Genomic DNA, 13,516 nt, shown 5'->3' on the forward strand with positions numbered 1-13,516 from the left:
CAAATGAGGTTTCAGTAAATTCAGCAGAAGCTTTGTTACTGGTAACTTGTACAAAGAATTTATTCTGACTGAGCCCAGGCTGAGCATTCAAGATGAGGAGCTTCTAACAATTACATTACACATAAGGACTACGTCTACACAGCGTGCTGCTACAGGCAAGGTCATGCAAACGAAAACACTTGACAATGCAAATGGTTGCTCATTTGCATAGTCACATGAGATCGCTGGCCCACTAGGGGCTTCTGCCATCAGAAAACAAGCCATGTAGAGAAAATTCTGTCAACCAAAACCCCCTTGTCATCAGCCACGTCTTGGGTCTGTCCCACAAAAGCTCATCACCAAACAAATCATTTTGTTAGTCTTTTAAGTGCTACATTTCTGCTACTTTGTTTTGTTGAAGTAGAGTCTAGCATGGCTACCTCTCTGTTACTATTCTTTTTAGGCCTGTTTATCCTGTGTACCGGCCTACCACTTGTTACTGTCTCACAGCTGTTGAGATGTGTTGTCATGCCTTTGCTCTTGACTCAGAGTGTAAAATGCTTATGAGACTGGTTCTCATTCTTTGGCATTTGGTTATTGGTCCACCAGAACCTGAGTTCAGTAACATTTAGGAAAAAAATTATTTTATGTTTTATTCTGCTATTTTTAAATGATTTAGGTAATAAGGAACACTGGGAACAGCTAAGGGACTGGCACTTTTAGTATCACTATCTGTTGAGGCATACATATACTGTAATTTTAAAAATGTTTATGCAATTACCTAAATGCTACACTGTAAGGCATTATAAAAATAAACTATACAATAAGGATCTGTGGGCCCCAGTTTCAGATCTATTTCATCTGTCTCAGCTTTGGACACCAATGAAATGTGTTCACATGAGTTTGTTCACTTGGAAAACTGCAAAGTGTAAGGAAAAATTATACTTAGATTTTTAACCATTCTGGATTGTTTTAAGTCATAGTAATACATACCAAAACTGAATAGATGTGCAAGCATCTGTAAACAGGAGAGAAATCTACAAGATCATGAGCAGTTAAAACCTGCAGGATGAAAAAAATATCAGACTCATAACTTGCTGAATTATGAACAGAACCCAATCAGTATATTTGACAGCTTATTTTACTTAATATGAATGTAATCATAAATATAAGAAAGTGGCCTCATTTTAAAGATAGTTGACCAAATGAGAAGGTTAATCACTAATGACTATTTTGAAGTACATCACTACTACAGCTCAGCATTCTTGGAATGCAAAGGGTCTTACCATCTTCATATAACACCTTTCCTCAAAGCAGTGAACACTGGGCAACATGAGCACCTCCTCTTGGATCCAACCATGTGGATCAAGGCTATGATAAAAGAGACCGTTGTTCCAATAACCTTCATTTTCAAACACTAGACTAGAAAAAGTGAGGGGAAGAGGGTGAAACTCTAAAACCAATTCACTTGGAGAACTTCTCTGATGGGCACCTTTCCTTTCTCTTTCAAAATTGCTTCTTTGGACCCTTATTCTTTGGAGAATGACTGGCAATCATAAATCCCTCAAGGTGGACAGAGGATCTAAAACTATAGTCCTGCTCTACGAAAATAGGCCCCATACTGAGCAGCGTAGGTACCTTACGTGAATGGAATTTCAATTAGCACCCTATACACTTTCAAGATCAAGTGAGCTCTTAGACCTTGGGGCATGTCACACCTTTTAGTTCATAGCTATTTTGGTTATGCACTTAAAATGATTTAGACAATCTTGAAAAGAAATTCAAGCCAAGTTGAAGGGGGAGCCAAATGCTAACTAAATATACTTATGGAGACCAATAAAACTGTTTTGTTATATCACTGTTATTTAGTGCTCTTTTAATATCCAATTTGTACAACTTGGTGTCCTCCAGTAATTCTGAGGTTTAGGAAAGCATACTGAGAGGTTAGCACAGTAGTGAAAATGGAATTCAGACATCACATTAGGCAAAATCTGTAAGTTAAAACACAGGACCACAGTAAAGAGAGACTTAGCTCTGTCAGTCAGTCTGAGTCAGCTCTGTTGGTCAATTTTATGGCCATTTAAAAACATAGTTTTAATGGATTACGTGGTAGAAAGACTATGCCTGAATGGCTTGCATCTACCTTCAGGTCTGATCAAAGTGTTGGTTTTCTCATTTAACAGGTAGATTAAATGTTTAGCTTTTTCCCTTTGCCCATTTCAGGATTAGAACTTTCTTCTTTCCTATTAGAAAACAGATACTTCATACACTTGTTTATAAGAAGTAATATTTAGGGTATAATCCATCATGCTTCATTTACAAGACCAAACTCATGAATAAGTATGATATAGTAGCTGAAAGAAGCATCTCACCTTTCTGTAATTTGAGTTGTTTGAGATCTGTGGTCCCTATCTGTATACTATCACAGGTGAGCATGAGCATCATGTGATGGTCAGAAACTAAAACATCCTTGGCAGGAGTGTCCTTCCATCCATTCCTCCACAGTTCTTCCCCTCATGCAGTACATGGAGGGTACAAGTGGTCATATAAAATGACTGCCTTGCCAGTTTCCTTTTGTGCCTCAAACACAAGATGCATTGCACAGGAGAAGGAGGGCAGGCAGCGGAATAGAGCTAGGAAACGCACATCTCTAAGAATTCAAGTTACAGACCTGATAGTAATCTCTCACCTTCTTCAAGATCAGTCAGGCTTACCTCAGTCCCTGGGAAAATAATGACAGGGATCCTCATGGAATCCATTTTGGAGCATTTGGAAGAGGGGAAAGTGATCAAAAATAGTCAACATGGATTCACCAAGGCCAAGTTGTGCCTGACTAATCTGATTAGCTTCTATGATGAAGTAACAGGCTCTGTGGACATGGGGAAGTCAGTGGATGTGATATACCTTGACTTCAGCAAAGCTTTTGATACAGTCTCCCATAACATTCTTGCCCATAAGAGCTGTGTCTACACGTGCACGCTACTTCGAAGTAGCGGCACTAACTTCGAAATAGCGCCCGTCGCGGCTACACGCGTCGGGCGCTATTTCGAAGTTAACTTCGACGTTAGGCAGCGAGACGTCGAAGTCGCTAACCTCATGAGGGGATCGGAATAGCGCCCTACTTCGACGTTCAACGTCGAAGTAGGGACCGTGTAGACAATCCGCGTCCCGCAACGTCGAAATTGCCGGGTCCTCCATGGCGGCCATCAGCTGGGGGGTTGAGAGATGCTCTCTCTCCAGCCCCTGCGGGGCTCTATGGTCACCGTGGGCAGCAGCCCTTAGCCCAGGGCTTCCGGCTGCTGCTGCGGCAGCTGGGGATCCATGCTGCAGGCACAGGGTCTGCAACCAGTTGTCAGCTCTGTGGATCTTGTGTTGTTTAGTGCAACTGTGTCTGGGAGGGGCCCTTTAAGGGAGCGGCTTGCTGTTGAGTCAGCCCTGTGACCCTGTCTGCAGCTGTGCCTGGCACCAGCTATTTCGATGTTGGCTTCACGTCTAGACGTAGCCAAGTTGAGGAAGTATAGACTGGATACATGGACTGTAAGATGAATAGAAAGCTGGCTTGATGGTCGAGCCCTACAGGTAGTGGTCAATGGCTCAATATCTGGATGGTGGTTTGTTTCAAGTGGAGTGCCCCAAGGACTAGTTCTGGGGCCAGTGTTGTTCAACATCTTTATTAATGACCTGGATGAGGGACTGGACTGCACCCTCAGCAAGTTTGTGGGTGACACCAAGCTCGTGGGAGAGGTAGATATGTTGGAGGGTAGAGAGAGGATCCAGAATGACCTGGATAAATTGGAGGATTGCGCCAAAAGAAATCTGATGTGGTTCAACTATAAGAAGCACAGAGTCCTACACTTGGGACGGAAGAATCCCAAGCATTGCTATAGGCTGGGAGCTGTCTGGCTAAGCAGTAATACTGCAGAAAGGGACCGAGGGATGATGGTGGATGAAAGGCTGGATATGAGTAAACAGCTTATTGGGGTGCATTAGAAGGAGAATTTCAAGCAGATCTATAGAAGTTGTTGTTCCCCTCTATTTGGCACTGGGGAGGCCACATCTGGAGTATTGCATCCTGTTTTGGGCCCCCCCGTATAGAAAGGGTGTGGATGTGTTGGAGCGGGTTCAGCGGAGGGCAACGAAAATGATTAAAGGGCTGAAGCACATGACTTATGAGGAGAGACTGAGGGATTTGGGCTTGTTTAGTTTACAGAAGAGAAGACTGAGGAGTGATTTAATAGCAGCCTTCACCATCCTAAAGGTGGTCAGTATAAGTGGTGACAGATGGCAGAACAAGGAATGATGGTCTGAAGTTACAGAGGGAGAGAAGTAGGTTGGGTATTAGGAAAAACTACTTCACCAGGAGTGTGGTGAAGCACTGAAATGCGTTGCCTAGAGAGGTGGTGGAATCTCCATCCCTAGAAGTTTTTAGGTCCTGGCTTGATAAAGTCCTGGTTGGTATGACTTAGTTGGGGTTCATCATGCTGGAAGCAGGGGCTGGACTCGATGACCTCCTGAGGTCCCTTCCAGCCTTAGGATTCTATGATTCAAGGGACGGTCTCTATGGACTCGATGACCTCCTGAGGTCCCTTCCAGCCTTAGGATTCTATGATTCAAGAGACGGTCTCTATGGACTTGATGACCTCCTGAGGTCCCTTCCAGCCTTAGGATTCTATGATTCAAGGGATGGTCTCTATCTGAGCTCCACTGCAGGGGAGTTGACTAACAAGCGACTCTCCTACTTTCAGAGAATGCAAAGACCTCACAGAACTCATCAAACTGTGGAGGAATGTTGAGCCCACTGCAGCGCCAGCTCCCAAGACCAGTATCAAAGCATAATGCCTTTGTGAAGATGTGAACTGAACTCCAGCTCACGTATTTTAGTTATAGGAACCTCATTCAGAGAAATCATTGAAGCTGCTTGTGGTTTAGTGGAATAAATTCTGATTTCTTGTAATGGAGTGATGTGGCCAGTTCATAACATGGCAGGAAGGGATGCAAACAGTTAGGGGGACCTTCTATAATATCTTGCTCTAGCTTGATCGAAAGCTAGTGCTTTTTGCATATCTGAAGCAGAAAGCCTACATTGTCTGCATTGATGTCATAAGAGTTTGGTAAGAAAGCAGATGGATGGATTCTTTGGTTTACATGAAATTCTGAGATCACCTTAGCTGTAAATTTGGGACTTAATCTTAGAGAAATTAGTCTTCATGACAGACAGTGAGGGGTTGGGGGTTCAGCCATCAAGGATTCCCTATTCCCCTACTCAACCAGTTGATATTATTTCCAGATATCCCAGTTTTCCACGATTCAAAAGGAAAGAAAAACAAAATTATCTGATAAAAGCCATTAATATCCATGTTTTTCTGGGATTAAAATGAACTTCCATTTCCCTAACCACAAAGTAAAGTTAATCAATTGAACACAATTTTTTATTGATATGGGCACAATTTCAAGCACATTCAAAGCCTACCAGCGCCACCAGTCACTATAATAAAACAAATTTTACAGAATTTCAGTTTCCTGTTCTTACATACACCAAATGTCTATATTCCATATTTTCAGAAAAAATTAAATGCACAAAATATAAAGCTCCTGTTGTCAGACCCGGGCAGCAGGACTTCCACTGACTGCATTGTATAGCATCTGTTTGGCCCACACAAGGTTGTGCTTCATTTTTTTGTGGCGCAACTACGTAATAAGGTTGGGCACCACTGGAATACGTAACATTGGCACTTTCAGTAAAATTGTATTAATAATTAACGTATGTTTTTATTTTTTCACGTCTGCATTTTTCCATGGAAAACGGATTTCCAGGATCCCTGCTTATCACGATGAAAAATGCAGCCTTTATAGAAAGGTGAGTAAGAGCATGAGGCCATTGTTTCAAACAGACTTTTGTTAATGTTGCCAGGACTAAACTAATGTCCCAGACCGGTATAGTTATATTGTGTGAACATAAGAACAAAAGAATGGCCACACTGGGTCAGACCAAAGGTCTGTCTACCCAAGTATCCTGTCTTCCAGTAGTGACCAATGTCAGATGCCCCACAGAGAGTGAACAGTACAGATAATCATTAAGTGATCCCTCTCCAGTCATCCGTCTCTAGCTTCTGACAAAGAGAGGCTAGGGACAATTCTAAACGGTTAGAGATTACATACAGTACAATAAGTGATTAGTTATGATTGAACTCCTATAGAATTACAGGTTATATTTACATTAATGTCCATAAATCTATGAGGGGGGATCTTTGTGCTCCACACAGCACAATGAATTTCAGTACGATGGGGGAGAACCCCATCCATGCTCAGCTTATGGCAGAACCCAAGGTCTACATTTACACTCCAGAAATATTCAGTTAATGCTATAGACTTCATTTTAAACAAATGATACTGATACTGACTTAATATTAAGTTACCTCTTCTTCATGTTCCTCCTCTTCCTCAAGTGTTGGCTTGGATGTAATTTCACACTTGGGTTCTGGAACTCTGCCATTTATTATATACATATTCCTCCCATAGTTTACATTATTCTGTTTCTGAAGCGTTGTATGAAAGGTTTTCTGTTGCTGTGCCTGTTTTATCAAGATATATATTCAATATTGGACTGCAAATTTCATTAACGACCTCAGAACTGAATATATATATTATGACCATAAATGTAGACTATGATGTTTTATACAGTTGGCATCTATATTTATTTTAGTGAGCATGTATCAGCATAACTCCAAAGCACACAAATCATGGAAATACTGAAAATTATGTCCTTAATCAATTTGCAATTACAATGAGTTCTAAGGTTGACCTCACCAATATTTAATTCTTAAAATATAATTTTAAAGAAATAATCATAACATTATAATGTGATTGTCTTTCTAACCAGATAAAGCAATAAAATATGAACATTTAAATATAATAAAAGTATTACATAGTAAGCTCTCTCCAGATAGACATAGACTTTTGGCCTAGTTTAACTGAGAAGAGTCATCTGTAGAAATCTAAACTAATTTTATGTCCATTCTTTCTACTACTCCAACAAATATAAAAATGTGACTCCGTACAATCTTGTAGTCCTATTTCATCCATGACACCTGGAGCTACACTTACACCAAAACTTTGCTTTTGAAAGCCAAAAGAGAACGTCCCATACACAGAAAACAGAATTAACCATCTTGAATTACAGAAGGGCAAACTAGCTTGAACTAGCCCAAACCGAACTTATAATTTATTACAAGCTTATAATAATAAGCATATAATAATATATGTTTGGCTAATAATTTACCTGTTTCCACCACCACATCACACACCAAACCACTACTACTTCTGGGTGCAAGTGGCAGACTATTTTGGGTTGGAAAGAGCTGCTGGACAATCCACACCCTGCCTCCAGTAGTCTCTGTCCTAAACAAGATACCAGCAATCTGCTCTCTCCTCCCTGTATTGGTGGTACCTCAGAGAAGAACCAGTCAGTCTTCTTCCCTCATCCATTGCAAAACCACGTTTAGCTCTTACAAATCACCACAGAAAGACCAGAAGTGGACCTCCCTGCTCTAGTGCAATAGGACACAATAATCCCTTTCCTTGAGTTCCATTAAACACATGGTTTAAAATGTTATAGGAACCAGGAATTTCAATATGTAACAATTCTCCTTCCCTTTTCACAAAAACCATTAACATTAACAAGAAGGAAGAGATCTTACCAGTGTTCCCAGTAAGTTGAGCACTTTGACAGACACCCAAAAGAAATTCAAATGGTGCCCACAGCTGATTGGCAGAGCACCCACAGCTGGCAACATGCATTTCTATTGGCGGTGCACATAGAAAAATTTACTCTGCTCATGGATGGAAAAAATTAGAGAGAACACTGGATCTTACCTACTCTAGGAAACTGCAGTGTTGCACCTCACTCAGGACTGTGAACCTCACATGTCCCTTTTACGTTTCAAAGGCCAGGACTACACTACAAAATAAATTCACCTTAAGATATGCAACTTCAGCTACAAGAATTGCATGGCTGGAGTCGATGAGCCTTAAGTCAAATTTCCAGTGCAGCCCCACTGTAGGAGTCTGATGGGAGAAACTATCCCATTGACTTCTTTTACTCCTCGCAACTGCAAAAAGCACCAGAGTCAATGGAAGGGCCCTCAATATTTGATTTAGCATGCCCCTACTAGAGGTGCTAAACTGAATCCTGGAAGATCGACCTCCAGAGTGTCGATTTTTCACTAAGTATAGGCATGCCCAAACTGACCAGATACTGGACAGGTTAGTAGAAACTGAGCATCACAGTGGAGGAGCTGGAAGTTCTGCCAGATCTTGGTAAATGAAACAATAAGCAGAATTTTTAGGGAAATAAGAAGACGACAAACTGCCTAGCTAATATCCTGAAGAAGATTCATTGGTGGAGAAAGGTCAAGATAACATAATTGCGTTATCTTCCTTTTTAGGGGTAAACCCCAAACAGTCGGCTCAGTGACTGGCAAGGTCACCACTGCTGGAGGTGAGCAGCAGGCCCCAAATTTCCTCCTTAAGAGGCAGGATACTCCTCCGAGATGGTAAAAGGTTCTTTGATTTACATCTTCCTTTTCACCCAAAAAGACAAGGCAGGCAGAGTGCTGGTAAACAAAGTGAGTGATGGGTATTGTGGCAGACAGCTGCCTGGTAGCTGCAGGAGCCTTCTAGAAGGAACGTATACCAGCTCCTATTGGAGGTCCATGAACTGGAGCCATGACTAAAAGGCCCCTCTTAAGGAAAGAGGGATCCCATTAAAAGACATGGCCCCAACAAAGTGCGGGGGACAACTAAAGAGAAAACAGGGACGGGAGTGGAGGTCAAAGGTTTAAAACTAGGGAACCAGAAGGGGACACCGAGCAGAGAACCCCGGACAGCGCCCACTGCTCCTCGAAGGTGTCGAGAGAGCCAGTGGATGTCGCCCAAAGGAACTCTGCCCGGATTCATGAGCGGAGAGCGGAGAGGAAATAGGCCCCACAGTCGCAGGCCTCCCCCGCAGCCAGCCTCCTCTCCCGGGTGTTGTAAACGGCCACCTTGGCCGTGGTCAGGAGGAGGTTGACGAGGAGAACTATCCACTATAACTCCAAGATCCCCTTCCTGATCTGTTGTAGTTAAATTTGACCCCATCATGTTGTACGTGTAATTTGGGTTATTTTTTCCAATGTGCATTACCTTACACTTACCCACATTAAATTTCATTTGCCATTTTGCTGCCCAACCACTCAGTTTGCTGAGATCTTTTTGTAGTTCTTCACAATCCCTTTTGGTTTTGACTGTCCTGAACAACTTGGTGTCATCTGCAAACTTTGCCACCTCACTGCTTACCTCATTTTCTAGATCATTGATGAACAAGTTGAACAGGATCGGTCCCAGGACTGACCCCTGGGGAACACCACTAGTTACCCCCCTCCATTGTGAAAATTTACCATTTATTCCCACCCTTTGTTTGCTGTCTTTTAACCAATTCCCGATCCATGAAAGGATCTTTCCTCCTATCCCATGACCACCTAATTTACATAAAAGCCTTTGGTGTGGGACCGTGTCAAAGGCTTTCTGGAAATCTAGGTATATTATGTCCACTGGGTGCCCCTTGTCCGCATGTTTATTAACCCCTTCAAAGAATTCTAATAGATTAGTTAGACACGACTTCCCTCTGCAGAAACCATGCTGACTTTTGCCCAACAATTCGTGCTCTTCTACATGCCTTGCAATTTTATTCTTTACTATTGTTTCTACTAATTTGCCTGGTACTGATGTTAGACTTATCAGTCTATAATTGCCAGGGTCTTCTCTAGAGCCTTTTTTAAATATTGGCGTTATATTGGCCGTCTTCCAGTCATTGGGTACCGAAGAGGATTTAAAGGATAGGTTACAAACCACTGTTAATAACTCCGCAATTACACATTTGAGTTCTTTCAGAACCCTTGGGTGAATACCGTCTGGTCCTGGAGACGTGTTACTATTCAGCTTATCAATTAACTCCAAAACCTCCTCTAATGTCACTTCCATCTGGGAAAGTTCCTCAGATTTGTCACCTAAAAAGGCTGGCTCAGACTTAGGAACCTCTGTAACATCCTCAGCCGTGAAGACTGAAGCAAAGAAATCATTTAATCGCTCCGCAATGGCACTGTCTTCCTTGATCGCTCCTTTTATATCTTTATCGTCCAAGGGCCCCACTGCTTTTTTAGCGGGCTTCCTGCTTCTAATGTATTTAAAAAACGTTTTATTATCTTTTTTGAATTTTTGGCTAGCTGTTCCTCAAAATCTTTTTTGGCTTTTCTTACTACATTATGACACTTAATTTGGGAGTGTTTGTGTTCCTTTCTATTTTCCTCACTAGGATTTGACTTCCACTTTTTAAAAGCTGCCCTTTTCACTCTCACTGCCTTTTTAACATGGCTGTTAAAGCAGGTGTTGGGGAGGGGGGTGAACCGCGCCAGGTACACACCCGTGCTCACTGCCCCATGGAGAATTCTCCAGCCAATGTCCCCAGCAGGCCGCGGGACCAAGGTAGAATAAAGGCTGGCCCACTGGGGCTCCCCACCCTCCGAAGGTGGTAGAAGGTCCCGCCACTTGTGGTCTGGGCGGAACGTGAGGGTGGGGAAATGGAGTGTGTGGAGCACGAGCGTGTACAGGTGACGCCTGGGTGTGGTTCAAAAGGGGACCGGCTGCAAGGCATGCAGCCAGCTGGGATGATGCGGGGGAGGGGGATGGGGAGGCTCGCAGAGCCGGGGGGCCACAGAGAGGTCCGGAGGGCCAGGAGTGAGAGGGGGGCGGGGTGCACCCTCTCGCAGGACCTGGCATAGGTAGACGTGAGCAGCAGGTGGCAAGGCGGCCTTCACCTCCTCGAGTACGTGCCGGGGAGAGCGTAGGGTGAAGAGCCCCATGAGCCGGGCGAGTGCTGGGGCCTCCATCCAGTCTCCCTGGTCACAGTCCAGGAGGTCTCTGACTCTGGTGATTCCACCGAGGACCAGCCTCCGGCACACCGCGGGGGACTCCGCCGCCTGCACACGGAGGTAGGGGTTGTGTAGCAGGGGTTCTGCGAGGAGGTCTTCCCCCGCGGTGGCCCCTAAGGACCTGGAGACTGCGAGCAGCCGCTAGGTGCAGAGGAGGTCCTGGTGGAACGCCGGCAGCTCCGAGAGGTCTCGCGGATGGCCTCTCAAAGGCAAATAAAGGTGCTGCCGGTCGTATCGGAGACCTCGGAAGCAACGGAGGAAAGCGTGCGCCAGTGTGCTCCATGCCAGACTATCTGCACTGTTGCTGTTGAGGAGTCCCTGCAGGGCTCGGAGGCGGAAGACATGGACCTGAGTGCGGAGGCAGGTCAGCCCTGTCCTCCCTCCTCCGGGGGGAGATGGAGAACTCCTGCAGGGACCCAGTGCAGTTCTGGCCAGAAAAACTTCAGAACTACCTTCTGGAGGTTGGCCAGGAAGCCCGGGGGTGGGACAAGGGTGCTGAGATGGTGCCAGAGCATGGACAGAACTAGTTGGTTAAGGACCAGTACCCTCCCTCATAGGGAGACACACTGGAGCAGCCCCATCCACCTCCGCAACCGCTCAGCCACCCTGCCCTCTAAACCCTGCCAGTTTTCCGGCGGAGAGGGATGCGTGGCGGATAGAGAGACGCCCAGACAGGACAGCGGACCCGCGCTCCTCTGGATGGCCTGGAGCATGGGTGGAAGGTGGCTCCCTAACCCCGCCCCAACCCCCAGGCCAGAGCTCTTGACCCAGTTGACCCGGGCAGAGGAGGCCGCCGAGTAGATGGCTTGGCAGGCCTCCAACCGCACCAGGTCCCCTGGGTCCTGGACCACGAGGAGTACGTCATCGGCGTACACTGACAGGACCAGCCACAGCTCTGGCTCACGGAGCACCAACCCTGTCAACCTTTGCCGAAGGAGACAGAGGAAGGGCTCGATGGCCAGAGCGTAGAGCTGGCCTGACAGCGGGCAGCCCTGACGCACCCCTTGCCCGAAGCTGACCGGAGAGGTCAGGGTCCAGTTGAGCTTGACCAGACACTCTGAGGCAGCGTGCAGCACCTAGAGAAATCCGATGAAATGGGGTCCGAAGCTGAAGGCCCGCAGAGTGCCCAGGAGATACCATGGTCCACCCTGTCGAACGCCTTCTCCTGGTCCAAGGACAGGAGGGCGAACGACAGACCATCCCTACACCCGAACTCCAAGAGATCCCGGACCAGATAGAGGTTATCGAAGATGGTACGGCCCGGGACGGTGTAGGTCTGGTCTGGTCGGGGTGGACCATGTCCTGCCGCACGGACCCCAAGCGACGGGAGATGGCTTTGGCGATTATCTTGTAGTCCGTGCTGAGGACCGAGATGGGACGCCAGTTCCGAAGGTCATGGGGGTCCCCCTTTTTGGGCACCAGGGTGAGGACGGCCCGCCTGCCCAACAGGGGGAGGACCCCGCTCGGGGGTGGTAGTCCTAGCGGAGGCGGAGAGAGCAGGGTGTGAGGCGGCAGCTGCCACCTGGGCATACAACCTGGGGGCTCAAGAATCAGAGTCCCCCGGCATGGTGGTGGGAACAGGGGTGCATGGAGAAGGGGGAGCTGCGCCAGATGTTGCAGCAGCTGGGGTAAGAGCTCCCACCACGGGGGGTTTGGCCTTCTGGGCGGGGCTCTTGCCTTTCTTTTTCCCCTGGCCCTTCCTGCCCTTTTTGGGGGATGGGTTCGGGGCGGGGTCACCGGAGGACGCCACGGCAGGGGTGGCAGGAGCCCCGGAGCCTACGCCCACGCCCTCGGCCAAAGAGATGGCAAGGACCCCGGCGGCCCTGGACGAGGAGGCCGCCATTTCAGGGGTGGGAGGGGGGCATCACCAGCTGGCCCCCCGGTGGTTGTGGAGGCCATGGTGAGGGATGCAAGGGTGAGGGAATTTATTGGGATGGGGCACTTTAAGAAAGAACGGGGGAGGGGAGGAGAAGAGGAGAAGGGAAGGAGGAAGCGGCTGCCCCTCCCCCACCAGCCAAGCTGAGGACCTGGTCGGTGGGGGGGGGGCAGAAGGGGGAGGAGGAGAGGAAAGTGCAAGAAGGCCACAACTCCCAGCACAACATGGTAAACGGCTCCTGCTACTGCACTGGGATGTGTGTGTGGGGGTACAGTATATGTGAGTGTGGGGAGGTGAGTGAGTGGAAGGGGACGGGCTCAGGCACCTAACAGAAAGAAAAAAGGGGGGGGCGTGGGCACAAAAAAGGGGGGCGCAAAAGGAAGGGGGGTAGTACCAGCTAAAGCGGGGGGGTTAGAGGGAGGAGTGTCCCCACGGGTGCCTGAGGGTGGGCCACACAACAGCTGCTGCTGCAGGGCCCCACAAAAGCAGGGTGGGGGAGGAGGAAGGGGCAGATGGTTTGGGTGGGGCCCAGATGGGGAGGGCCCCGACGGCATTGGGTGTGTGGGTGGGGGAGATGGGGAAGGAGGCAGTGGCTGCAGGGGCAGGGCAGGGACCACACCCTTACACCCCACCCCCAACTATGCAGCCACCCCTGTGGAGCGGGGCCCCACCCAACCTCACCCCTCCCCCAAGCCGC

At 47.1% G+C, this 13,516-nt stretch overlaps 1 protein-coding gene across 7 annotated transcripts in view; it reads right to left on the minus strand.

Moving 5' to 3' along the window:
• EXOC6 (exocyst complex component 6) overlaps positions 1-13,516 on the minus strand; it is a 190,264-nt gene that overhangs the window by 112,569 nt on the left and 64,179 nt on the right. For all 7 annotated transcript variants that reach the window (XM_075000389.1, XM_075000388.1, XM_075000391.1 and 4 more), the window contains exons 7-8: positions 6,396-6,551; positions 973-1,041 (exon numbers count right to left, since the gene is read on the minus strand). In XM_075000389.1, the coding sequence (XP_074856490.1) occupies positions 973-1,041; positions 6,396-6,551 (225 nt within the window). The remainder of the gene's footprint in view (positions 1-972; positions 1,042-6,395; positions 6,552-13,516) is intronic.

The sequence above is a fragment of the Carettochelys insculpta genome, chromosome 7 (assembly GCF_033958435.1).
Source record: "Carettochelys insculpta isolate YL-2023 chromosome 7, ASM3395843v1, whole genome shotgun sequence".
Taxonomy (NCBI): domain Eukaryota; kingdom Metazoa; phylum Chordata; order Testudines; family Carettochelyidae; genus Carettochelys; species Carettochelys insculpta.